This window comes from Lissotriton helveticus, chromosome 7, assembly GCF_964261635.1.
Source record: "Lissotriton helveticus chromosome 7, aLisHel1.1, whole genome shotgun sequence".
Classification (NCBI taxonomy): Eukaryota; Metazoa; Chordata; class Amphibia; order Caudata; family Salamandridae; genus Lissotriton; species Lissotriton helveticus.
Genome location: NC_136068.1, coordinates 1,899,229,229 through 1,899,253,000, shown reverse-complemented (window position 1 = coordinate 1,899,253,000; position 23,772 = coordinate 1,899,229,229). Strand labels below are relative to the sequence as shown.

Here is a 23,772-nt window from a genome sequence, read left to right as displayed (position 1 = left end):
GGGTTATAAATTAATCGCACATGCAGGGTTTATAACAGGCTCTAGGGGAGTTGGGATCTTGGTGAAGAAGGCTTTTCCGTTTGAGGTGCAGGCTACATGATCGGACCAGCGGGGCAGATATGTGGGAGTGTCCGGGAGGATCGGGGGTAAAGCTGTTACTTTTCTTTCTGTTTATGTTCCCCCAGCCCTCTAATCTGACACTTTTAAGGATCTTGCTAATGTTTTCCTCTCGCTTCCACTTGGTCTCCTGGTCCTGGGTGGTGACTTTAATACTGTTTTGGATGGCAGCTTAGACCGTGTCCCGCCGAGATCGCTTCCTCCGGCGCGTCAGTGGCTCTCTGAGTTCTTGGACTCTTTGGGTCTGGTTGATGTTTGGTGCTTTTTGAATCCTGGACTGAGGAGTTATACACATCTTTCGGCGGCACATGGCTCCATGTCGCGGCTCTATTACATCCTGCTGCCCGCTGCTATGGCTGACACTATTAGGGAGGCGTGTCATCTGGGTAGGGGTATCTCTGATCATTCCCCAGTTTGGGTTCGAGTGGAGATGGGACAGCCTCAGCCTATGGTAGGTAGAATTGCACCCATCAACACCTGGCATCTTAGAGACCCAGTTATTAAGAAAGAATTGTGTGGGGCTTCCGAACACTATTTTCAGCATAATCAGGGAACTGTGGATTCGGCAAAGACGTTGTGGGAGGCCTATAAAGTGGTCTTGCGAGGAGAGGCGTTGTCTCTCATCGTGGGTAAGAAAAGGAGACGCTTGGCGGAAATCAATGCGGCTGAGGCTGAGATTGTCCGCTTGGAAGAACGAGTCGCCTGTGATGCGACTGCTGAGAATCAGCATCAGCTACGCCTCAAACAAGATGAATATCATGGGCTGTCTAGGGAGTCGGCTGTGACGCAACATAATGAGGTCCTGAGTAGGATCTATGAACATGGTGATAGGGCGGGTAAGCTTATAGCGTGGCTGGAGCGAGGAGATCGTGCTTCTCGGTTAGTCCCTGAGCTTGACAGTGGTGGTCCAGAGGCTCTAACAGATCCTCAGTTGATTGCGGACTCCTTTGGCTGTTACTATAAGGATGTCTATGCTTCATCGGATACACATAACGGCTCTGAACATGCTGAGATGATTAGAGATATTATTATGCCTAAGTTGTCCGATGATGACCGGAAATATATGGATTCCGTTATTACGGATGACGAAATTGGGGGAGCTATTAGGAGTATCAACTCAGGGAAGGCGACAGGCCCCAATGGTATTCCTATTGAGCTCTATAAATTGAATGCTCATAAAATTGCGCCGCATCTTAGAGCCATGTTTGTTAAAAGTAAAGAGGTTGGCATCCTCCCCTATGAACAGCGTATTGCTAATATTGTTGTGATTCACAAGCCTGGTGAGCCCCGAACTTCCCCCTCTTCCTATAGACCTATCTCTTTGCTCAATGCGGAACCCAAGATTTTGGCCAAAATACTGGCGATTAGGTTGGTCAAGGTGATTTCCGCCTTGGTGCACCCGGATCAATCGGGCTTTATGCCACGCCGTAACACTGCACTTAATCTTCGACGTTTTTACAACCCGCCGTGTTGGTGTCCCTTGATGCCACCATGGCCTTTGACCGGATTGAATGGTCGTATCTATTCGCTGTGTTGGAGAAGCTGGGCTTCGGGCCCGAGTTTATCGGATGGGTGCGTTTGCTTTATACTGCCCCTTTGGCTCGCGTAGTTGTGAATAATTGTCAATACGGTGATTTTGAATTGGAGAGAGGGACGCGACAGGGATGTCCACTGTCGCCCCTTCTGTTTGCTTTGGCCCTGGAGCCTTTGGCGGCTTGGATTAGATGGGACAGGACGGTGTGTGGATTACGGTGGTCCCCTGATTGGGAAGATAAGATCTCTCTCTATGCTGATGATGTGCTTCTCTATCTCACCTCACCTAGGTCCTCGCTAAATGTTTTCCTTGATATTCTCAGAGTGTTTGGTGAGTTCTCAGGCTTTGCTATTAATTGGGCTAAGTCCGTATTGTTGGTACTGTCGGGAGATCCGCCGGTCATCCCGCAGAACTGCCCTCTCCAAATTGCTACTAAAGGTTTTGTATATCTGGGAATCTACATTGCTTTGGACGCCAAGACAAGATATGCTGAGAACTTGCTGCCCCCGTTGGTTAGACTGTGTGCTGATGTTGAGCATTGGAGGGCGTTGCCTTTGTCACTTCTGGGCAGAGCGGTACTCTTTAAAATGTTGGCTCTTCCGCGATTCTTATACGTTCTCCAAAATGCTATGGACCCTGTACCTGCCAAATACTTCGGGGAGGTTGAGGCGCTTCAGAGACTGCTTCTCTGGGATGGTAGACCCCGCATTGCCTACACTAAACTCACCTTGGCCTGGTATGATGGGGGTTTGGGCTTCCCAATCTGAGGAAATATTATTGGGTCTCCCAGTTGGCAGCTGTTAATCAGATAGTCTACGGCCTGCGGGGAGACCCTGGATAGGCTATGGATCGTAGTCAGTCCCCCGGGGGAGATTTACTTCGGGCCCTGTATAATCGGCTTGGGCGGTTTTCTCTGGCGGGTCCCACCTCTCATGCAGTAAGGGTTTGGCATGCAGCTAATAGGAATCTGGGATGGGAAGGGAGATTGACTCTTGCGACCCCTCTCTTTAGCTCCGCCAAATTGGGCAATCTGTGGACCACCAAAGACTTTGACAAGTGGGAGTTGATGTGAATCGGTCAGATAAAGGATGTCTGGGGGCGGGGGGAAGTACTGACCTTCGAGGCGCTTCAGCACTTTCGCTACCTGCAGGTGAGACATGCCCTTCTCTCTCATGTGTTACCGGGAGACACGCTCCCCGAGGCCTCCCCCCTTGAAGATCGTGTATTGGATGGGCATCTACCGGAGAAGACCATCTCATTGATTTACCGAAAGTTGATCAATCACATAGAAGACCTGCTGAGGTCTATCAGGGAGGCATGGGTAGCCGATGGATTAGAGTTGGATGATGAGGACTGTCTTGAGGCTGTGTCTTCCCCCAAGGTTGTGGCAATACAGATGAGGTTGCGTCTGGTGCAATTGAAGATTCTACATAGGTCTTATGTTACTGGTCCGGGTCTGGTGAGGATGGGATGGAGTACAAATGGGGAATGCAAGAGAGGCTGTGGAGAGATTGCGACTTTTCTACACATACTGTGGCAATGCGATAGAGTTCAGACTTATTGGCGCACCACACATGAGACTCTGCGAGATGTCCTGGGCTGTGAGGTGAGATTGGAGGCACGCAGATGTCTTTTAAATGTTTGGGAACCCACGGATCTTAATCATTATCTAAAGCAATGTGTTACGCTGGCCTGTATGATTGCCAAGCGCAATATTGCACAACTTTGGGGAGCTACTCAATCGCCGCATCTCGCCAAGTGGGCCCAAGACTTGGACTGGTGTATGTTCAGAGAACGTGCTGTGTATGTTGCGAGAGGCTTCCCTGAAAAGTGGATAAAGATTTGGGGGCCGTGGAATGTGTACCGGGGAGATATTTGTGTTCCCCCAGCCAGGCGAACTGATTTAGACACTCTGGATTCCCCTTGATCTAAGCTTTTACTATTCTGTTTTATATCCTGTTTGCGAGATGTCCTCTGCTCCGAGCACTGCAGTGATTATGCCGATGTATTCCCAATGCAATTGTTATGTTTGTTTTTATTGTTTAATGGTTAATAAAAAGAAAACTATTGCATATTTTGTAGTCTATCTTACACTTTGTGATGTAAGTATAAAATAATGACTTGCATATTCACAGTGCTTCCTGCCACAGCCTGTGACCTTGTAGCACTAAAAATACACAAGTCACTATTCTCTACTAGACCAACCAAGATTTAATTCTGTGGCTCTCTGGTTACACACAGACGTCTGCAGTGCAATAAATAATAGCGGTCTCATAATATACTACGGTGCGTTCCCCACTGAGTAACAACTTATATTATATATTTTTCATTTACGCTTCCCATTATTTTATAGGTAGGTACCTGATGGTGAAAGACCTAAAATATGTACAAAATATTTTGGGGCTTATTTAGGAGAGGCTTGCTCCTGCCAGAGCATCACTTCTTTTGGCGCTCCGGTGACGAATGCGTCTCAATCATACCTATGAGGTGGCGCAAAGTCACCCTGCATGGCTTCGCATGACCTCATAGCATTCTGCAGCTCACATAGAAAGAGGAAAACGCCTCTCAGGATTGTTTTTGTAATGGAAGGTGGCCCTTCCTGCGCAAAAACAATCCTGCCTATGTTCGTGCTGGGCAGCAATTTGTCGCCAACGCAAGGGGAAAGGACATGAATGCACCAAATTTAATAAATACGGTGCATTCCTGCCCTTTCACATTGGCGTAAGGCAGCTCAGCAAGAAGACTTGCAGCGCTGCCCCAGCCAATTCCTCCTAAATGAGGCCCTTTATTTTTAGCTGCACCTTTGAACGTGTCCCCACACTCACTGACCTCGGGTTTGCTAAGCAATGTTTAATACTATTTCCCCATTAGGCAATCAATTCCCGATATCAGGGGCTGCGCAACTGTTTTTTTGTAAAGCCTCCAGGTAGCCAAAACCCGCCCTTTAATTGTGCTATTGACAACTTTACAGGTAGCAGTGCTTCTTTGCCGTATCATCCTTGCCAAACTCAATATACTCGTGAGCCGTGCAATATGGGAGAGCATCCCACTTCAGTGAGGGAGTCAGTCCAGATCAGCCAGCTCCAGCCCCCCCTTATTACTTCTGAAAGTCTAGTGTGGAACCCAATTGTTAAGTGATCATCTGAATTCTTTACCTGCGGCCCCCACAAGCCCTAGGAAATAGGAGTAGAAATGGCAATGAGGACCTCCTCAATTTATTGAAAATTTTCTGCCTCTTACTTGTTGCCCCAATGTGGCAGCAATGGCCAACGTCCCCCCTCGCATCCCCAGTACAACTGAAACCCCTGCTCAGCCAAAGAACAAAGTCCTACATTGGCTTCAAGTTTATAGTTTCCAATTGCTAAAGCTGAGGTGGCAGCATTCAGCGGCATCTACTAGTTACAATGTTGACACCAGATTCAAGTGCACACCGGAAGTGAATACAAGTCAGAGGGAGGTGCTGTCACTGCTCCTCTACAGTATCGAAACGTGTCCATTTCACACCACGCTGAAACGTCTTTCTGTTCCAAAACTCCACGAGCCCGGCAATGCAGCAATTATGAAGCATAAGTGAGTTGCGTGCTGTTGCACATCTGGTTTAAAACAGAGAAAATGTACACCCACTGATAAGACTTTTATACCTTAGGTCCTTTGAAAAAACTCTTCACAGATAAAGCACCATGTCAGCCCACTGCTGGGATATTTGGACTAATCCTCTCGGTAGGAGAAATGTAATGCATGGAACCATACATATTAACCACATTTGGCGTTGCTGCACGTTCCAAATTTACAAATTTCTATCAAGTCACATGGGAGACCCACGAACACTGGTGTAGCTGCTTCTCGAGCTCCCGGAAGTTGCCCGGCCATGTTGACAACTAAGTCGCATGCTTTAGTGCCAATATCGGCCCAGACCCCATCCCGCTCACAGCAACTTCCCGAAATAACAGACAAAACACAATGTTTTTGTTGGAGAAAGTTGTTGCAGCTCTATTTGCATAAACATTATGCCAACATGTTGGGTTATCTTACGGGCGATCCTGGGTCAGGCCGCCCCTCGCGACCTGCCCACCTGATGAGCCATCAACCCCCCTGTGGTGTTAGCCGCGGGGGTGTTTGTCAATATTGGGGGGGAAGGTCTAACCCCCTCCCCCCGGCGGACCTCCAGTCCACCCCTTACTTACGCCCCTCCCCCTACGGGGGGGGAGCGTTGCAGGCAACCCCCGGCTGCTCAGGTCCACAACCGCCCGAAGGACTAACGGGGCGCCGTCACTCCTCCAGGATCCCACCGAGGATCTCCCTGGGGATAATTTGCTCTCGCAATCATACTGTGCTCCTGTAGAGGGTACCCTTCTGTACCTTCCTGCGTTGGATCACCCTGTAACTCCGCCTGCAAAACAAAGAAAATTGGTATTAGGTAACTACCCCCCCCCACCCCTCGCTCGCTGCCCGATAGCCGGGTTAGCGGTAGGGAGGGAAAACAGCGACCGGGCAGCAACACTCGTCCGGGAGCAGGGCGGTGGGGGGGGGAAAGAGGATCCGTCCATGCACCGATCTGGGGTCAAAGAGGGCGCCAGGCCCGCGACCCCGGGTCATATACCCTCGGCCTCTGACCCCTCCCCGACCGGAAGTCACATCACTGGGGGGGATCCTCCTAGTCCCCGACACTAGACCGCTCTTTGGGTCTGTGCCATCCTGTGGCACTAAGGGTGGCCGCCCTCTTAGGTGGCCCCCTTCAGAGGCCCGGAGCAGCCTGGCAAATGAGCAACTTTCATTCATAGCAACAGAAAAAGAAGGGAAGTTCAGCGGATCAGAGTTTATTTTTTCACCACAGCTCTCATTTCCGGGCTTTGCAGGCTTCAAGACAACAACATTGTCCCTTCATACACAAACCTCTTCACCCTCCCCTCCCCCCCCCCCATCAGGAGCTGCCAACCCAGTGCTCCAGTGCCATCAGAAACGCACACTCACCCAACGAAAATACCCCTAGCATCTGAAACAAGAACAAACTCCTTTCTTGTTTAACGTTGATTCTGGTCTCCCTGGCTTCCCTAAGCACAAAAAGCACATGCAATTTCACAGCATCCCTTCAAAACCCAGCCTCACGTGCCTTCCAGTTGCAAAGGGGCAATGTTAACAGTAGAAATAAAGGCTTGGTTTTATGGATAAAATAAATACGTAAACACAAGGGCACTCACCTGAGGAAAAAAAAGTATGTAGATCTTGATTCTGTGGGAGCACTAAAAAAATGAAACATTTAAAGCATATGGCTTTCTAAGTCTCACACAAAAAAGAAGTAAAAAAAAAAGTACACTGAGAGATATACTGCTGCTTTTAGACTACAAAGGCAGAAGCAGTGGCCTGCAAGACTATGAGAAAAGCAGAGCCTGCGAGGGGGTTTAAGACGAGGCCTAGCGGGGCTCTGCCACCCGAGGAAGGGGCCGGGAGCAGTGCACGGTGCGGGAAACCCTCTCTCTTTACAGGGCTCTCCCTCAGCTCTAAACATGGCTGCTGCTGGCTTATTACAGCTCTCTTCCTGTGGCTGTCGCAGCACAGGGGCGGCTGCTACTGTTGTGTGCAGGCCCTCTGTTGTGGCACAGAGGCCTCGCATTCACACACACTGTCTCAGGGAAGGATTTTTTTTTTTAAAGCATTTGCAATGCAATAGGTCTGTACGCGAGACTTGTTGCATTGCAAATGGCTGCCATCATGGACAACGGGAGGGTGGGCGGGTGGAGGGGAGATGGCACGGACAACAGGAGGTGAGGGATGGTGGGGGGGACATGGCACGGACAACGGGAGGGAGGAGGGGCAGGCGGGAAGGGCGTATGAAGAAGGCACAGACATAGGGAGATAAGGCGGGTGGTGGGGAGAAGGCACGGACAACGGGAGGGCGGGTGGGGGAGGAAGACAGCACCAAAGCTTGTCTTACCTGCAGTAGGAGAAGCTCATTACTAAAGAAAATAGTGCTCGCAGTCTAAATAACAGGTACCGTGTAACAACCGACGTAAGGGGGGCAGTCGCCATGGGAGGTGACAAATAAAGAGGAGGCGGTACTAATGAGGGACTAACAAGCTTTTTACGAATCAGAAGCCAGCATTTAGGACAGACAATGACACAAGCCAATGGCAAATATGGGGGGAGAGTGGTCGTGGCTTCTATTTGCTAGTCCGCTACAACAAGTCTTGCAGGGCAGCGCATGCGCGCTGGCTCAGACTTGACCTAAAAAGGCACCCCTTGGGATGAATGCGGGTTGGATTTGTGGATATCAGTGAGTGCTTGGGTGTTAGGATAATTTGCACCCACCTGCACTGCAGGTATCAGTTGAGAAACACTGGCCAAGATGTACAAAGTTTTTGCATTGGTTTTACAGTACTTTTTAAACACAGACCTGGTGCATTCTCCAACACATACATGGAAGCAATAGAACTAACGGAGAGTTTTTGTGCAGGAAGGGACCGCTTCCTGCACAAAAACTTTGCAGACATCCTTTAACTATGGCACTAGGGTGCCCACGTTGGTGCATGCACGCACCAAGTACCTCAGCGCATGGAGAGACCAGATCTGCACCAGCTCTTTGTAGATATGGTGCAGTTCTGTTCTCTCCATTTCATGCCATGCAGAGCAGAAACTTTCTTTGCTACCCTACATTAGGTGAACTCCTAGTAAATCTATGCCTCTTGGTATTGGTTTGGTCTTTAGCTGCCGCTGATGGTCTGATTCAAAGAGAGGCTACATGTGCTTCTGAGACGAACAGTAATGTTACAGAGTTGTGATATATATACAGGTACGCCCAATTCACTGTCCTCCAGGACCTAGGAATGTTCAAACCTGCAGGCACCGATGAGAAAATGCAAACCCTAGATCTACGCAGAGGCCACCACAACCAAGCACTTCTCATGGTCTTCGTCACACGTCTGGTTACCAGTTCTTTGGGCAGGCTGGCAAGAACAACGTCTGGATTTCATTACGAGAATACATTGGTGCAACACTCTTACCACAGAAATTGAAAAAGACAGCCTGATATTTCTTGATACAATGTGCCCAAGAAACAATTGGCACAATGTATGGATATCTGATTGCACACCGCTGTGTGCAGGCGTACAGTGTTCGATGTGTCCTATCTACAGAGAGGTCGCAACACAGATTGCCCATTCACAGATGGTCGCAAAACAACCTGCCTAATTATTTTTAATGAAGGGGTAGCTACTTCTCCTTTTGGATGGCTGTAAATGCAGAGATGACATGCAAGGACAGCGGACCACTTGTCCGTCGTCTATATTCACAAATTTATTCATGTGGTATGTGTGTAGGGTCAACCTGTGGGGAGAGCCAATAGAGGTCCATCTGGAGGGGGTGTAATAGTTGTATTTTTTTCTGGCCCTGGGCGAGGCATCCTTGCGCAGGTAGGAATCCTCTTATGGGATACGAGTGTGGAGTCTACGAGGCCATGGAGCGGGGAGTGACCACCATCCAGTTGTGCGAGTACGAGGGCTTGAGCTGCACATCTGAAGCTGCTCCTTGGAAGAACTGCTTTGTCTTTCTTTTAAATAAAGGGCGGGTATTAGGTTTATTGAGGGTAATATTGATGTCCAATATATATTCAGGTGACTTGGCATTTAGTTAAAGTTGGATTGAGGCCGTCAGTGAACCAGGATTGTGCTCTTTCTCTCTTGTTGTTCATGGTAAAGAGCAGGGATTCTGTGTTTGCATAGAGCTTCAGGTAGGTGCTGGGCATCCAGGTCTGCATTAGAGGGAGGCAGTGTCTGAGGTGTTGAATATCTGGAGCAGAGGAGACTTTCAAGTAGGCTTGTGATAAACCGCTTTTTTAAACCAATCTGTGTCCCTTGAAGGGTCAGGTGTTGATTTAAAAAATAAAGTTACTATTTGGCAATTGAACAGCAGGAGAATACATGGTTCCCAGGGTGACTCTTAGCTTGCACTGAGGACCCCTCGGATGATTCAGGAAGCGGAAATCACCACAACTGCTTCCCCCTTGTGAATCTGATGCCACCCCAACTTGAGTGTTGATGTTTGATCAACAGTTTGCAACCATGTTTGGTGCTTCACATAAATGTCATTATGACTTACAGTTAAGAAGGGATGCCACTTCCAAGCCTGCCCTCCTAATTGCGATACGTAGTTAGTCAAAGTGTCCCTTTTTGAGTCAGAAAGACTTTTGAAACTCACAAAAGGAGTTTGAAACATCACAAAACCTTTCATTTTGCAATTTTCAGGGGGTGCAACTGCAAAAGTGTTTTGTACATCGTGCTCTTTGCATATATATTTCTGTGCATACGCGCTGGTAACAAACAGCCTTAAGTCACTCATAACTGTTCCTGCAAGATCATTTATGAATGAAGTAGGAGTTTCACAAACAAAGCGCTCTGACATAGCCAGTAGGTCAGGCTTTAATAAGATGACATCTGCAAGCAAAGGCATGCGCACATTTGCAGATTTGTGCCATGTCTCTGTACAGCCTGCCTTTTTTTGCTCCTCCTCTCTCTCTGCCATCTTATTTATTCCACAAGCTTGTGGTGCTGCATTCATCCAGCACCACAAGCTTACAAATAATGGGGAAGAGAAAGAGGCACTAAATGTTTAAGGGCATCTTCCCCCATTTTGCTCTCTGTGACTTTTGTGAAGTCCACAGCAACTGCACATCACCGTGTGAATGTCCAATCGTTCCCTCCTTTAAATGTATCAGTTGAAATGTCATTTCCTGGTGAATGACCTATGAAGCAAAGGATCGTTAAAAATGTTTCTGTTTTGCAGAATGAGATATTTAAAGAATATGGCAGGCGCTATCCTTGGATTGGTCTAAACAAATCAGACGAAGATTTTCAGTGGATTGATGGCTTCCCTTTTAATGCAAATATGTAAGTTCCCATGTCCTTGTTTCACTATGATAAACCTTTGGTAACAAATGTTGAATATACATTGTTAGACCTGTCCGCTTTGTGGGTGGTCTCCCCTAATTTTTGTCCCTTTTTGCCTCCCATTATTTTTTTTCCACCAATCCTTTTTGAGTGGTATTAGGTCTCCGGGTGCCCCACCACTGCTAACCAGTGCTGAGGTACAGGTGCGCCTTCCTAAAATGGTGGGTAGAGTGAGTTGCTAAGATGGATGCCTGCTAGAGTTACCTCAGAGCTCTGGGCCATAGGATAACATTAGAAGGTTCCAGAACCTTCCAGTCCACTCTAGTGACCTGGGCCTAGGCTATATAAGGGAGGACACTGGGCGGCCATTTTGTCATATCTGGGCTGGCTGGAGTGCAGACTACAGAGTAGGGGGATTGTGACTCAGGCTGATCTGATTGCTCTCAGGGGCTACAAGTTAGTTGGGTGCTGCTCTCCTGCCTGCTGATCTGGTCCTCCCTGCGAGAAGAATACAAGTAAACCATTCCAGTATGGCCATCTAACAAAAAGGACTAAACTACGCCACAGCTGGTGAGAGTGACTTGGCCCCAGCCCTAGAAACCTTGGAGGGTGGTGCTGTGGGTTGATTTGACAACGTGGAACAAGGAACTCTGTCCACTACCCCTGAAGTGAAGCGGGGTCTTGAATCTCGCCCTGGCTGGATGTTCTGCCCTATTGTGGGGGGTTGTACTGGCCGGTGTTGTAGGCTGCCTGGTCTTTCCCCAGCTGTGTCCGGCGGAACCCTTCTTTTTTTTCCCCCTTCTCTATGCCTCTCTGAGCCTCTGTGGTGCCGAGGTTGCGTGGCCGAGCGGTTCGCGCGCAAGGCGTGGGGCGAAGCAGTGCGGCGCTGGCTCGGGGAGAGACGCTGGGCGGGGCCGCTTGGCAACCGGACTCCCGCCTAGCGCATTACCACACCCCGTTGAGCCGGAGTTCTTCGCCGGAAAGGAAGCTGCCGCGGTCTGACAGAGAGGATGAGTTGACCTGCGGCTGGCTCCCTGGCAGGTCGAGAGAGTGCAGAGGGAGGCCTGTATGCAGCAAGGCCTCGGGGAAGTTCGCAACACGGCCCAGTTACGGTCCCTGCCCCGCCTCAGGTGAAGTGCAAAGACCTGAGCGGGAGGTAGGGGAAAGCTCAGGCCACAGGTTTGATCCCCGGTTGATGTAAAAAAGGGCGCCTGTCGGGCGCAGAGGTAACTGGGGACACCACAGTTGGGATCAAGGAGTGAAGCTGTACAAAGGAGGGAGGGGAAACAGGTCAATCAGGGGCCGGGGGTGCGCCAAGGACCAGGTCCCAAGGGAATTCACTCGACAATAGTAACGTGACTAACCTAATTTGAAAGAATGGATTCCGGACCTCAGCCCCCTCGGAAGAAGAGCCTCCCAAAGCATTTCACTTGCATAGGAGTGATAAAGAGCCCACGCGCTCTGTTACAGAAGTTGATGTGACTCCAGAGAAAATGCCTCCTTTGGCTTGATTCAAATTAATGATGAAAAAGATCTGCTGAAACCGAATTTCATTCACTCAGGTGCTTGTTGCGAACAGTACTCCTACGTGTTATATTAATAGTTAATGTACTTACCTGACCCGTTACAATTGATCCAAGTGTAGTATACTTACCTGCTGTAGGTCAATCTGATTGTATTTAAAATTCTGGTGCTTTATCTACTGTAAGAAATACGATGCACTGTCTAGTTAATGCAATTATTCTTTAAAAGGAAATGTCCAAGTACTAATCTATTGAAAAATTGGAACCCCCACTTGTCCTTTTTCAATTTAAAGAGATAAAGCTACTCAATTACTTATTTAAAAGACGGTGTGGTGTCATTTTCGGTGGGTTTGCATTGGGGTGTTGTAGTGTGTGTAATGCAATCACGTCACAATTGCCTTCTATGTTTAGCCTACCAGCTAGAGTCATGCTACCTTAAGTGGGCCGGCAGCCCCGGTTCCAACATACAGATCATGTGAAGTGTGTGAAGACCTGTGTTAGAAATGGGATTTCTGATTGGCTAAGGATTGCACCAAAGCCAGGCAGAAACCACCACTCTAGTCAGGATAAGGAAGTTACACTCCTAAAATAACCCCTGCTTCCCCCCTTGGTAGCTTGGCATGAGCAGTCAGGCTTATCTCAGAGGCAGTGTGTGAAGCATTTGCACATAACCAACAGTAATACAGTGTCAGCACTACAAAAGGACACCACATAAGTTTAGAAAAGTATCCAATATTTTTATATACTTAAAACAAGACCAAATACGATAAAAATCCACAATACAGTAGTTTAAAAATAGTTGATTCGCAAGATGTCTTTAAATTGCAAAAATATGTTGAAACACAGTTCGTACGAGTCGGTAGCTCGGTCCGAGTCTATCGCGATGCTGAAAACAACAGAGTCTCGCACTCCCAGCTGACCACGTCGGTACGAGCCAGCAGCAGCGTGAACAGACTCGTTAATAGAACCTTTCTTAGTTCAGCTCACACGGAGGTGCGAGTTGGTCTTGGCATCCGTCGCGGTTGCGATGCAAAGTGGAAGCGGTGCACGGTGTGGTGCCTCTCGACACGGTGCGAGCAGCGGCTCGGTGATGATCATCCGGATGGCGTCGGTGAGACCAAGACTTGCGGTGCAGGGCGAGACGGTGCTCGCTGCGGTGCTGGCAGGTTGCGTTGAAGGTGACAGAGCCGGTCGTTGGCGTCCGTCGCGGTTACGGTGCTAAGTGGAAGCCATGCAGGGTGCGGTGTCCTCTCGATGCGGTGCAGGCAGCGGCTCGGTGACAATCATGCAGACGGCGTCGGTGAGACCAAGGCGTGGGGTGCTGGGCGAGACGGTGCTGGCAGGTTGCGATGCAAGCGACAGAGCCGGTTGGCGGGAATTGATGCTGGCCGAGTCGGACAGCTGTGCTTGACGAGGCGTTCAAGGGTGTGAGCCAGCTGCGACCGTGTCAGTGAGTCCAGGCCAGCAAAGTGAAGTGAGGGGGTGCGGGCTGCGGTGCCTCTCAATGCGGTGCAGGCAGGGACTCAGTGATGATCGTGCAGACGGCGTCGGTGAGACTAAGGCGTGCGGTGCAGGGTGAGACAGTGCGGCCAGCGGTGCCTTCGGGACACAAGGCCAGCAACGGAGTCGGTTGCGGTTCCCTCTTCTCTGTGGCAACTGAAACATAGGTTCCATGAGGGGTACCCAGAGGTTGGTGAAGCCTTTGCAGTCCCTGAGACTTTTTAACAGGAGGCCAGCTGGGTTTCAGGCCCTTGGAGATACTCAGCACAAGTAGAGAACGTTCAGTCCAGTCCTTTCACTGCCCAAGGCAGAAGCAGCAGCTGCAGGCCAACCCAACAAAGCAACAACACAGCAAAGGGTCAGTACTCCTCCTGGCAGCTCTTCCAGCTCTTCTTCTTGGCAGGTTCCTTGATTCCAGCAAGTTCTAAAGTCTTGGGGTCTGGTCCCCAATATTTATACCAGCAATTCCATTGTACTCTGAAGGCAGAGGCGCCTGGACCTAGTTCAATCCAGTTTGGGGTGCATTCTGCCATTGTGCACCTTGGACCAGGGTCCTCAGGCGCACCACAGGAGGTGGACCAGCATTGTGGAAGGCAAGCCCAGCCCTATTCAGACCCAGGTGCTACTCCTCCCACCCATCTATGTGTAGATGTGTCTATTCAGCCCTGTCTCCTGGAGTCTCTCCCAGCCCCTGACACTCACAAACCAGACAAACAATACACAAGCTAGCAGAGGCAGGCTGGATGGTTAGGTCAGAAAATAACTACTTTCTAAAAGTGGTATTTTCAAACACAGAATGTTAAAACCAGCTTCACTAAAATATTGGAAGGCACCCAATTACTTGGGTGCCTTCCAAGAACATTCATTGCAGGAGACTGGTTTGATGTGCATTCTAGGCCTAACTGCCAGAATGTTTGAGGGCCACATAAGTCCAATTCTGCTGATGGACAGTTGTCTGAAGTGTCCATCGGATCTAAATGTACCTGCAATGTAAGACATTTATATTGTAGAATTAGTTCTAGGCTGCTTCTTTCCTTTGCAACTCCGATCGGCATTCCAAGCCTGACTCAGTGACCATTGTCAGTGTACACTCAAGTATAATTGCAGTGATCAGTGTTTAAACTTCTGCTACTTGACTCAAGTTGTTGTGGGACTCGACCCAGTTGCTTTTCCACTAACCAGACAAGATTTGCGTGGATAATAGTGACTCACCCTGCTCAAAAGACGTGAAAGTACCTGTCCTAGATTTAGCGCCGATAACCAGGACTTTTCTGAGATGTGGTTTTCAGACAACTTTACTGTGACTAGGTCGGTATTGCCTTCCGCAAGACCTAGGGTTGGCATGCTGTATGACAGGATAAACCAAAAAGCATTTTCTACCCATTTTTACTCTCCTTTGGACTACATTATTGGCAAGAAAGTGGTGGATTTGTAACACTAGATCCCAAGCTGGGATTCTCTTTCGTTGTGCCCCTGGGGCTTTGTCTCTTAGGGTGTACCACTTTCTGGGATCACCAGCCCAACTCTTCTCCGTCCTGAGACACACTTGTGTTCGCCCCTCTGTTCCATCAAACCATGTGGCCATCGTTTCTGTTCTCACGTGGCCTATCCGAGGCTGGAGCTCTTAACCCTTCTTGTCTACCAGGACCTAATTCGTGGCATTACAGCATTATTAGTGTTACCTGTGGCCTGCCAATAGATTCCCTGTTGTCCATGCTGCTCTTTAATGTATCTAACCACTCCTTAATCAATTTAATACCATTCATGGGGTTCAAGTACCATTACTAGGCTACGAATGTGGTTTGATATGACAAACCAGCTGCAACTGCATGTCAGAAAATACAGTATTCTTGGGGTTATACCCTAAAAAGCTGTGTATCAGAAAGGCTTTTCCGCTATTATAGGAAGCCAGTTCCCTCCAAGAATGCAGGGAGGAATTTGGGCTTCCAATAAGTGAAATTTATTTACCAAGTTGCCATTTACATAATGTTACAGACTAACATCCTAAGCTACAGAAAGGAAATCTGTCCAGTGCATTTTAGTGCAGAATCTAAGCTAGGCCAGGCTTTGACCTCAAGATAACCTCTGATCTTTTACCTAAAAGTATGTGGGAGAGGTGTGGCGCCGCGGCCAGGGCGACTGACGCTGGAATCTGGGGACCACGGTTCGATCCCCGGCTCCGGCGGCAGGTTAGCCCAGCACCATGTGACTCTGGGCAATAGCTCGCTTAATCTTCCCGACGGCCCCCAGCGCCTAGAGACCCTTACGGGTGATTGTGCGCTTTACAAATGTGGACTTTACTTTACTTTTTATCTAATCATTGAATTTGAAACCTTTCATAATATCCAATTCTCCAAGGTGGTAGTATACACCAAACCTTTATTGAACATGGATGACACAATGCCTGTTTCATTGGTAAAAATGTTTTAAAATAACCTCAGTTCACTCTAGTTAATTATCATAAATGCCTACATTGAGCAGGGGATTATACCCAGCTCATTAGCCAGTGGATCTGCTAAGGCACTACCTAAAAAGGAAACCATGATCTGCAAATAAAAGCAGCAAAATACCCATTATCAGAGTTCAATTCCTAGTTAAAACCCTCACACTATGTGCCTAATCAACTGAAAAAAGCCTGACAGACGGTAAACTAATAGGCGACTTCTATCTGGTATAAGTCGCAGTATGTAAACAACTCCTCTTTGAGAAGTGGATAACAACCCCTCCACATCTCTAACTATGGTGTATCCTTTCTCTTTGAACTTATGGTATAGATCCTTTTGAATGCATTCACTCCTATGCATGCCTTACGACGCATGGCATGCACTGCAACGCATGGCCTTACCATGCAGATATGTTTTTAATACATTTACAACACTTAGGGAAATTACCACAGTGGTAAGTACATGTCGTATATGGTGCACAGACATAATATCGACTCCAAAATATCGTTTGGACAGAATATCTAGTTTGACATATCGTTTGGACAAAATATCGACAGGACAGAATATAGACAGCCAAAATATCGTTTTTAAGGTAAGTGAAGTAATATCGACTGTAAATAATATAGAAAGTGAAAATATCCAAGTATATAATCTAGATAGTAAAAAATATCGTTTTTTAAATAATATTTAATAATTTATAGTGTTTTTTATGTTATAATATGTGTGAAAAGTGTCATTTTAAGTTATAATTATTTATAATTAATGATTTTTTTTAATTATTGTGTAATTTTATTCTGTAGTGGGTTGTGGGTTTATAGGGGAATAGGGTGGGAAGTAATTTAATTATAATTAATTAAATATGTAAATTTATTAATTGGTAGTAATAATTAATTAATTGTTAATTAAATAATATTTGTTAATTATTTAAAATTTAATTGGTAATTAATTTAATTGATTAATTGCTAATTATGTAAATTAAAATAATGTAATTCCTGTAGCGGGTTGTGGGTTTATAGGGGAATAGGGTGGGAAGTAATTTAATTATAATTAATTAAATATGTAAATGTATTAATTGGTAGTAATATTTAATTAATTGGTAATTAAATAATTTTTGTTAATTAAATAAAAATATAATTGGTAATTAATTTAATGTAATTGATTAATTGCTAATTATGTTAAATTAAAGGGGTATTTTTAGGGTTCAGGGTCAGTTTTTAGTTTTTGGGTAAAGGGGTATTTTTAGGGTTCAGGGTCAGTTTTCAGTTTTTGGGTAAAGGGGTATTTTTAGGGTTCAGGGTCAGTTTTCTGTTTTTGGGTAAAGGGGTATTTTTAGGGTTCAGGGTCAGTTTTCAGTTTTTGGGTAAAGGGGTATTTTTAGGGTTCAGGGTCAGTTTACTGTTTTTGGGTAAAGGGGTATTTTTAGGGTTCAGGGTCAGTTTTCAGTTTTTGGGTAAAGCGTTAATTTTTAGGGTTCTGGGTCAGTTTTCAGTTTTTGGGTAAAGGGGTATTTTTAGGGTTCTGGGTCAGTTTTTAGTTTTTGGGTAAAGGGGTATTTTTAGGGTTCAGGGTCAGTTTTTAGTTTTTGGGTAAAGGGGTATTTTTAGGGTTCAGGGTCAGTTTTCAGTTTTTGGGTAAAGCGTTAATTTTTAGGGTTCTGGGTCAGTTTTCAGTTTTTGGGTAAAGGGGTATTTTTAGGGTTCTGGGTCAGTTTTTAGTTTTTGGGTAAAGGGGTATTTTTAGGGTTCAGGGTCAGTTTTTAGTTTTTGGGTAAAGGGGTATTTTTAGGGTTCAGGGTCAGTTTTCAGTTTTTGGGTAAAGGGGTATTTTTAGGGTTCAGGGTCAGTTTTGGGTTTTTGGGTAAAGGGTTTTTTTTTAGGGTTCAGGGTCAGTTTTGGGTTTTTGGGTAAAGGGGTATTTTTAGGGTTCAGGGTCAGTTTTTAGTTTTTGTGTAAAGGGGTATTTTTAGGGTTCAGGGTCAGTTTTCAGTTTTTGGGTAAAGGGGTATTTTTAGGGTTCAGGGTCAGTTTTCAGTTTTTGGGTAAAGCGTTAATTTTTAGGGTTCTGGGTCAGTTTTCAGTTTTTGGGTAAAGGGGTATTTTTAGGGTTCTGGGTCAGTTTTTAGTTTTTGGGTAAAGGGGTATTTTTAGGGTTCAGGGTCAGTTTTTAGTTTTTGTGTAAAGGGTTTTTTTTTAGGGTTCAGGGTCAGTTTTGGGTTTTTGGGGTACAGGGGTACAGTGTAAAAATAAAGTAATATTAAATTTACATTAAATTAATTTAATGAAATGAAATTAAATTATATTAAATTAATTTTAAATAATTTAAATTAAAAAAAATATTATAACTTACCAATACTTACGTTGTAATGGAGTGGGAATAGTAATTTTAACCCCTACGCTATCCAACGTTTTCCCTACTGTTGCACCCACTGGAGTGGGAATAGTAATTTTTACTCTTTTGTATTTGTACGTTAATAATATTGGCTATTATTTAATTAAATTTTGTTACTATATACATATATATATATATATATATATATATGTTTTAAGAAATATGATTAAAAAAATATTATTGTTTTACTTTCATTAATTATTTAATTATTAAAAGTTATTTTAAGTATTTTTAAGTATATTTTAGTAATAAATTTTTTATATTAATGTAATTAAACATTGTTTTTATTATAGTCGATATTTTTTACAACTATATTTTTGTAAACGATATTTTTAACTCTATTTTTGTACTTACCTGTTTGTAGATAGAAACTCGATATTTTGTCTCTCGATATTTTGTCAACGATATTTTTGTTGGTCGATATTCTGTCCCTCGATATTATTTCAGTGATCCGTCGTATATCTATATTTATATATGCCTGTAGTTATGGGTTTACACAGATATACACACACCCTTTATTGTGCAGTATGTGTGTAAGCGATACAGGTTTTTTTGTTATGGTTCAAGTTAATTGTTTGCTTGTTAAAGACTGTTCAGTCTTCAGGTTTGGCTGGCATTCTGGGATGGGGTTTTTAGACTTCTGGGGTGGGTAATTTTTAGGGGTTGTAAATTGTAGGTAGGGATCAGGGATGGGTTTTTATTCCAGTGGTAAGGAGTTTTTAGGTTTCAGTGATGGTAGGGTTTCGTGGTAGTGAGGAGATTTTAGGGTCCATGATTTGGCACAATTAAGATTAATAATATATGTTAGGGGTTCAAAATTATTATTATTATTAGAGGAGGAGTTTTTAAGGTTTTTTTAGGCTTGGAAGTAGATAGTAATTTGGGTTAAGTGATTTTTAAGGATCAGGGGTAGGTAGTCATTTGAGGCTTAAGGGGGTTAGAGAAATATATTTAAATCACTTACTGCATAGTATTATTGAGTTGTTTCTTGAGCGGTAGTAACTTTAAAGGATTGGTGGTAGTGACTTGTGTTAATGTTTCTTCCATGGTAATGAACTACATATGTAATTACAGCGTGGTAGACTTACCTTATTGTCATATTTCATAGTACGTTGTGATGCAAGTCGTTACAATGCATTATTTCACAATGCAAGTCGTTACCTAACAAGTATAGTTAAGGTTGTTGGGGTGTGTGGGCTGTTGTAGTGTATTGAGTTAAGGGGTAGAAACAGAATATATCGGGTTCTAGCGGGGTTTTGGGCAGTTGTAGAGGATTAAGTTAAGTGATAAAAATTGAGGTTGGAAGTTTTTTTTATTAAAAAGTAAAGTATATTTATAATGAGCATGTCGAAACATACATTGTCGTAGGTGTAAGTTGCATGTATATGTAAGTACGCATGTTAAAGGCTTCCATGGTAAAAACCACATTGTAAAGTACCACGTGGTAAAATTATGCATGGTACCTTTTGACATTCTCTGCAGAAGAGACTAGTAGTTGAGGAAGCTGTAGTGAAATGGTCCAACACCCATCTCTCTAAGAGAAAATGTAAAGTACATTTTAGTAGCCCCTGTCCTCTTCCCTACTCTACTCCATAACATGTTTCTTTCTGTTTTACAATGGTGCAGTAATTCCTGTTCAATACTATTGTTTAATTGGAAACGTCCCTGGCTGGGTGACATCCTGTTTGTTTTCATTATTTATAAAATTTGTTTAGAAATTGCAAATTTACAAAGTCAAAGAAGTAGGCTCTGTGGACATGTTGTCCTCTTTCATTATTTTATGTGCTCTGACTGCGTATTTGCGATGAGGATGCTGTTATCACTGCTGTGCCTCTAAAGGCTGCACCTCTAGAAATGTGGTCCAGGTGAACGATTCAGAAAACCACTAGATGGTAATGGCCCATGGTTATAGGGGGCTATTCCAGAGAGCTGACAAGAGTATGTCTTCAGGCAAGCAGTTGGAATCACTGGAAAGCTTTTGAAGGACGTGTAATCTGCTGCAATGTAGCACGTTCATTTCTGAAAGATATCCTGGTCCTTCCACTGAGGTGCTACACTTGTCTATGCTGTAACTATCTGGTCTTGGAGAAAACGGCAAGTGAGTACTTAGGAACAAACCGTCCTTAAACATCATACTTTATACTATACGTCTACAGCTAACAGACTTTGGTCCTAATTTCAAAATACATTACTATTGTCCACACGAGCATAGCCAATGGCGGAAGGTTTGTGTGGTAACATTAAAGACAAAGGGAAATCTAAACGTTTCAAACATTCTCCACCTATCCGGGAATCACTGGTTAACCCCTTGCATGCTGGTGACGAACCCCAGCCGTCACGCTCCGCGGTGCTCGTGTGCTAATGACGGCCGGGGTTCGTCACGGCCCCGCCCTGTTCGTTTGTTTACCGCACAGCGGCGGAAACGGGCCAGCAGCGAAGGGGTTAAAAGCAATCCTGACTCTGCTTCGACTTTAGAGGCTATTCACGGTACACAATATAGCTCAAAGCACCTAAAACAATACTGATCTACTTCAAGTTGAGGTGGCAGGGATTCGTAATGACTTTAAAGAGCTATCAATACGTGTGTCTAATGCCGAAACAAGAATAAGTAATGTGGAAGATTACACGAACAAACAAGGACAGTACTTGATAAGACTCCAGGCATGATCCTTTCTGCGGCGCAAGTCTTTATGTATTTATGTACTTTGATGGTTCTGCTCTTCTCCTTACAGGACACCCGTGAGCGGCTTCGGGGAGTGTGCCTATCTGAGGAAGGATGGAATATCCTTGTACGACTGCAGCATGAGGAGGAGTTCCCTTTGTAGGAGAGAACAATATGGCTAAAGACCCCACAATGACGTTTTCCTGGGACACATACAGGGTTTAAGCAACATAACGTCCGCAGAGGGTGGGTAGCGAGAGCTGCAGAGTGGGAAATGAGACACACTGAGAGTGGGTAGCAAGAGAGGCTCTGATAGTGGGTGAGAGGCTCTGATAGTGGGTGAGAGGCTCTGATAGTGGGTGAGAGGCTCTGATAGTGGGTGAGAGGCTCTGATAGTGGGTGAGAGGCTCTGACAGTGGGTGAGAGGCTCTGATAGTGGGTGAGAGGCTCTGATAGTGGGTGAGAGGCTCTGACAGTGGGCGAGAGGCTCTGATAGTGGGTGAGAGGACCACACGACTAAAGACTCACACAGTGAAGTTTCCTTCGGACACATACAGAATGTAAGCACTCAAACTTGATTTGAGGACAGTGGTCTATCTGCAGAAATGTAATTCTGGGGGTAGAGAGGCTCATCAGCTTGGCTTTGTGAGACACAGAGGAAAGCCCCACAGACTGAGAGAGACAGAAGGTGGGTAGTGAGAGCTGCAGAGAGTGGGTTGCAAGAGTCAAACAGAGAGGTGTGAGAGACACAGAGTGGGAAGCGAAAGACGCATTGAGATTGTGTAGCGAGAAATGCATTTAGAGCGTGCAGCGAGAGGTGCACTGAGAGTGTGCAGCGAGAGATGCACTGAGAGTGTGTAGAGAGAGATGCATTGAGGGTGTGCAGCGAGAGGTGCACTGAGAGTGTGCAGCGAGAGATGCACTGAGAGTGGTTAGAGAGAGATGCATTGAGAGTGGTTAGAGAGAGATGCCCTGAGAGTGGTTAGAGAGAGATGCATTGAGAGTGGTTAGAGAGAGATGCCCTGAGAGTGTGCAGCAAGAGATGCACTGAGTGTAGAGAGAGATGCATTGAGGGTGTGCAGCGAGAGGTGCACTGAGAGTGTGCAGCGAGAGATGCACTGAGAATGTGCAGCGAGAGATGCACTGAGAGTGTGTAGCGAGAGATGCATTGGGAGTGTGTAGCGAGAGATGCACTGAGAGTGTGCAGCGAGAGATGCACTGAGAGCGTGTAGCAAGAGATGCACTGAGAGTGCAGCGAGAGATGCACTGAGAGTGTGCAGCGAGAGATGCACTGAGAGTGTGCAGCGAGAGATGCACTGAGAGTGTGTAGCGAGAGATGCATTGACTGTGCAGCGAGAGATGCACTGAGAGTGTGCAGCGAGAGATGCACTGAGAGTGTGCAGGGAGAGATGCCATGAGAGTGTGTAGAGAGAGATGCATTGAGAGTGTGCAGCGAGAGATGCACTGAGAGCGTGTAGCAAGAGATGCACTGAGAGTGTGCAGCGAGAGATGCACTGAGAGTGTGCAGCGAGAGATGCACTGAGAGTGTGCAGCGAGAGATGCACTGAGAGTGTGCAGCGAGAGATGCACTGAGAGTTTTTAGAGAGAGATGCATTGAGAGTGTGCAGCGAGAGATGCAATGAGAGTGTGTTGCGAGAGATGCATTGACTGTGCAGCGAGAGATGCACTGAGAGTGTGCAGCGAGAGATGCACTGAGAGTGTGCAGGGAGAGATGCCATGAGAGTGTGCAGCGAGAGATGCACTGAGAGTGTGCAGCGAGAGATGCACTGAGAGTGTGTTGCGAGAGATGCATTGACTGTGCAGCGAGAGATGCACTGAGAGTGTGCAGCGAGAGATGCACTGAGAGTGTGCAGGGAGAGATGCACTGAGAGTGTGCAGCGAGAGATGCACTGAGAGTGTGCAGGGAGAGATGCCATGAGAGTGTGCAGCGAGAGATGCACTGAGAGTGTGCAGGGAGAGATGCCATGAGAGTGTGTAGAGAGAGATGCATTGAGAGTGTGCAGCGAGAGATGCACTGAGAGCGTGTAGCAAGAGATGCACTGAGAGTGTGCAGCGAGAGATGCACTGAGAGTGTGCAGCGAGAGATGCACTGAGAGTGTGCAGCGAGAGATGCACTGAGAGTGTGCAGCGAGAGATGCACTGAGAGTTTTTAGAGAGAGATGCATTGAGAGTGTGCAGCGAGAGATGCAATGAGAGTGTGTTGCGAGAGATGCATTGACTGTGCAGCGAGAGATGCACTGAGAGTGTGCAGCGAGAGATGCACTGAGAGTGTGCAGGGAGAGATGCCATGAGAGTGTGCAGCGAGAGATGCACTGAGAGTGTGCAGCGAGAGATGCACTGAGAGTGTGTTGCGAGAGATGCATTGACTGTGCAGCGAGAGATGCACTGAGAGTGTGCAGCGAGAGATGCACTGAGAGTGTGCAGGGAGAGATGCACTGAGAGTGTGCAGCGAGAGATGCACTGAGAGTGTGCAGGGAGAGATGCCATGAGAGTGTGCAGCGAGAGATGCACTGAGAGTGTGCAGGGAGAGATGCCATGAGAGTGTGCAGCGAGAGATGCACTGAGAGTGTGCAGCGAGAGATGCACTGAGAGTGTGCAGCGAGAGATGCATTGAGAGTGTGCAGCGAGATATGCATTGAGAGTTTCCAGCGAGAGATGCACTGAGAGTGTGCAGCGAGAGATGCACTGAGAGTGTGCAGCGAGA

At 46.2% G+C, this 23,772-nt stretch overlaps 1 protein-coding gene across 1 annotated transcript in view; it reads left to right on the top strand.

Annotated features, from left to right (window-relative positions):
- The window catches only part of LOC144769899 (uncharacterized), a 53,221-nt gene extending 31,793 nt beyond the window's left edge, over positions 1-21,428 (top strand). Inside the window, exons 4-5 of the mRNA XM_078654092.1 lie at positions 10,427-10,530; positions 21,118-21,428. Coding sequence (XP_078510218.1) covers positions 10,427-10,530; positions 21,118-21,229 — 216 coding nt within the window. The 3' untranslated portion in view covers positions 21,230-21,428. The remainder of the gene's footprint in view (positions 1-10,426; positions 10,531-21,117) is intronic.
- The last annotated feature ends 2,344 nt before the right edge of the window (positions 21,429-23,772 follow it).